Below are 2634 nucleotides of genomic sequence, written 5' to 3'. Positions count from 1 at the left end.
GTGTGTGTGTGTGTGTGTGTGTGTGTGTGTGTGTGTGTGTGTGTGTGGCATGTGCTCTGCACACACGGGCGCCCGAGGGCAGATGTACATATGTTGCAACAGTCTGTAGAGGTCACTTCTTTTTGTGGGGCTCACTTCTTTTCCTCTCACCGTACGGGTCCTGGGGCTCAAACTTAGGTCATCAGGCTTATTCAAGAAGAGCCTGCTCCCCAGTGACCCACCTTGCCCCCATCATTATTCTTGAAAAGAAATGTGTTACAGTTTAACACACCGCAATGTAACTTCCAAACTGTGTTCTACAGTTGATGGTTGGTTCATAGGGAAACAAGCACTTGTTTTTACAAACCAGGTCCCACCTGGAGGCCCAGAAGGGTCCTTGTGAGAAGCATCAGTTTTGGGACATGGCGCTGTTTTTGAGTTTAGAGCTGTTGAGTAAGTTTGCATCTATTTAAATGTATAGAAAGTCCTGTAATATATCATCAAAGAAAGTCAAATGATAGGAGATGGGGGAGGGGGCTGCAGCTGGGATACAAAGTGAATAAACTGTAATAAAAATAAAATAAAATTTTAAAAGAAGTCAAATGACAAGAGCTTTTTGTTTGTTTGTTTGTTTGTTTATTTGTTTTTTGAGATAGTATTTCTCTATGTGTAGGCCAGGCTGTCCTGGAACTCACTCTGTAGACCAGGCTGGACTCAAACTCATACACAGCTACCTGCCTCTGCCTCTCGAGTACTGGTGTTCACCACCACTGCCCAGCACCAAAAAAGCTTTTTACCATTCTTTTTCTGGAATTTGGATTTTCCATATTATCCCAGTGCTGGAAAAGCAGAGACAGGTGGATCCCAGGGAGTTACTGGCTAGCCAGGCTGGCCTACTTGTAGAGTTCCAAGCCAGTGAGAGACTCTGTCACAGAACAGTCGGTAGAATGTCCTTTTGTCTTCCACACTTGTGTTTAATTTAGATCTAAAAATACACAAATAAAAATGTGCAAGATGAGGGCTGGAGAGATGGCTTAGTGGTTATGAGCACTGGCTGTTCTTCCAGGTCCTGAGAGGTCCTGAGTTCAATTCCTAGCAAGCACATGGTGGCTCACAAGTGTCCATAATGGGATCTGATGCCCTGTTGTCATACATGTACATAGAACACTCATATGTATAAGTAAATAAATCTTTTAAAATGTACAAGACAACAAACAAGATATTAGGAAATGGGGAATATTGATAAACGCAGAAGGAACTTCAGCCCAGCTCCAATGCTTCCCAGGAGTATGGCCCTGCAGAGTTAGCACGGTCAGTCCTGTGGAGGTCTTAGAACGGTTGACGGGGGACACTGTGCTAAGCAGCACTTCACAGACATTTCCTGAAACTGCCATGAAGGTTCCAAACACTGAGCCGTTGTCATTTATGTTTGTTTGTCTGTAGACAAGGACAGACTATCTGTGTAACCTTGGCTATCCGGAGCTCAGCTTGTAGACCAGACTGGCCTGTAACTCACAGAGATCCTCCTGCCTCAAACTCCCCAACTGCTGAGCATACAGGCGTGGGCCACGGCTCTGTTGTGATTTCTGTTTCAGCTCGTATAAGAAACAGACTCCACCAAGAAAGTGACCTGTGCAAGGCAATGCTGCCCCACGATAGGATTCGGGTCCCTGGGCCAACCTTAGGGACATCTAACTAGCAAACGGGTCACTCTCTCTCTTCCTCCACACCAACCTGAGAACGCACAACTCCAACTCCGAACAGCTAAGAAGACCAAACGAGACTAACATTCCGGTGTTTCACCATTCCCAGAATGCAGTCATTACTCAGCTCACTTAACAGATTATAAAGCAAGCTAACAGTTTGCTCTTTGCATAATAAATGACCCTCCGACAGATCAGAAGGTCAAATCTAGGAAACTCACCAAGCATGGCCAAGGTGTGCATGGTCGTACACAGTGGGTCCACAACTATACCTGGGAACACAGGAAGATCCACCATGTGAGAGATCTGCAAGAGCCCTGAATCCTATAACAACCACCACACACGCGCCCAGTGTTTAGGTGACACTCTGGGACCACACGTGGGGTCTCAGGGCTGACTAGCCCGCAGCGCACCCTCCGGCCCCGCCCCGCCCGGCGCACGCACCAGGAGACGGCGTCGGCGCGGGCCACGATCAGCGGCTCCTTCTTGCCTGTGAGGCTGTTGTGCACCTGCACGCCGGTGTCCTGGCCTTGCGGCCGTTGCCATGCCCGCCCGCGCCGCCCGAGACCCAGCGCGGCCCGGAGCAGCGGAGCGCCCCGGCCAGGCCCGCGCGCCCGCAGCATGTCGGGGGCAGATCCAGGGAACAAGCAGAGCAAAACCCTGCAGGCCAGGCCCCGCCCCGCCCACGAAGGCCAAGCCCCGCCCACGAAGGCCAAGCCCCGCCCGGCGATCCAGAAGCTCCGCCCGCTCCCGGAAGAGGCTACTCTGGCGTCTGCCTAGGAGCCCAGCACAGTGTAGGAGCTTAGCGCGGAGGTGGCCACAGAGACACACAGGACCCCGAGCCCTTTCCCTTTTTAGCGCAGGTCTCCCAGCTTGTACGTGTGGGTGAATTGGTTCCGGTGTGCATCATTGTGCCTGCTGCTGGGACCTGGTGTGCACCGCGATACAGTTT

The 2634-nt window shown here is 51.0% G+C and overlaps 1 protein-coding gene across 2 annotated transcripts in view; it reads right to left on the bottom strand.

Moving 5' to 3' along the window:
* Positions 1-2353, bottom strand: part of Cars2 (cysteinyl-tRNA synthetase 2, mitochondrial) — a 29020-nt gene extending 26667 nt beyond the window's left edge. Inside the window, exons 1-2 of one of the 2 annotated variants that reach the window (XM_055608393.1) lie at positions 2127-2353; positions 1904-1954 (exon numbers count right to left, since the gene is read on the bottom strand). In XM_055608393.1, coding sequence (XP_055464368.1) covers positions 1904-1954; positions 2127-2305 — 230 coding nt within the window. In that variant the 5' untranslated portion in view covers positions 2306-2353. The remainder of the gene's footprint in view (positions 1-1903; positions 1955-2126) is intronic. The other variant, XM_055608394.1, reaches the window with a different exon arrangement.
* Between the last annotated feature and the right edge of the window lie 281 nt (positions 2354-2634).

The sequence above is a fragment of the Psammomys obesus genome, unplaced genomic scaffold, assembly GCF_907164565.1.
Source record: "Psammomys obesus unplaced genomic scaffold, mPsaObe1.curated_primary_1811, whole genome shotgun sequence".
In the NCBI taxonomy this organism is placed as follows: Eukaryota; Metazoa; Chordata; class Mammalia; order Rodentia; family Muridae; genus Psammomys; species Psammomys obesus.
Note: the sequence above shows the minus strand (reverse complement) of the source record. Positions and strands in the feature narration are given on the sequence as shown.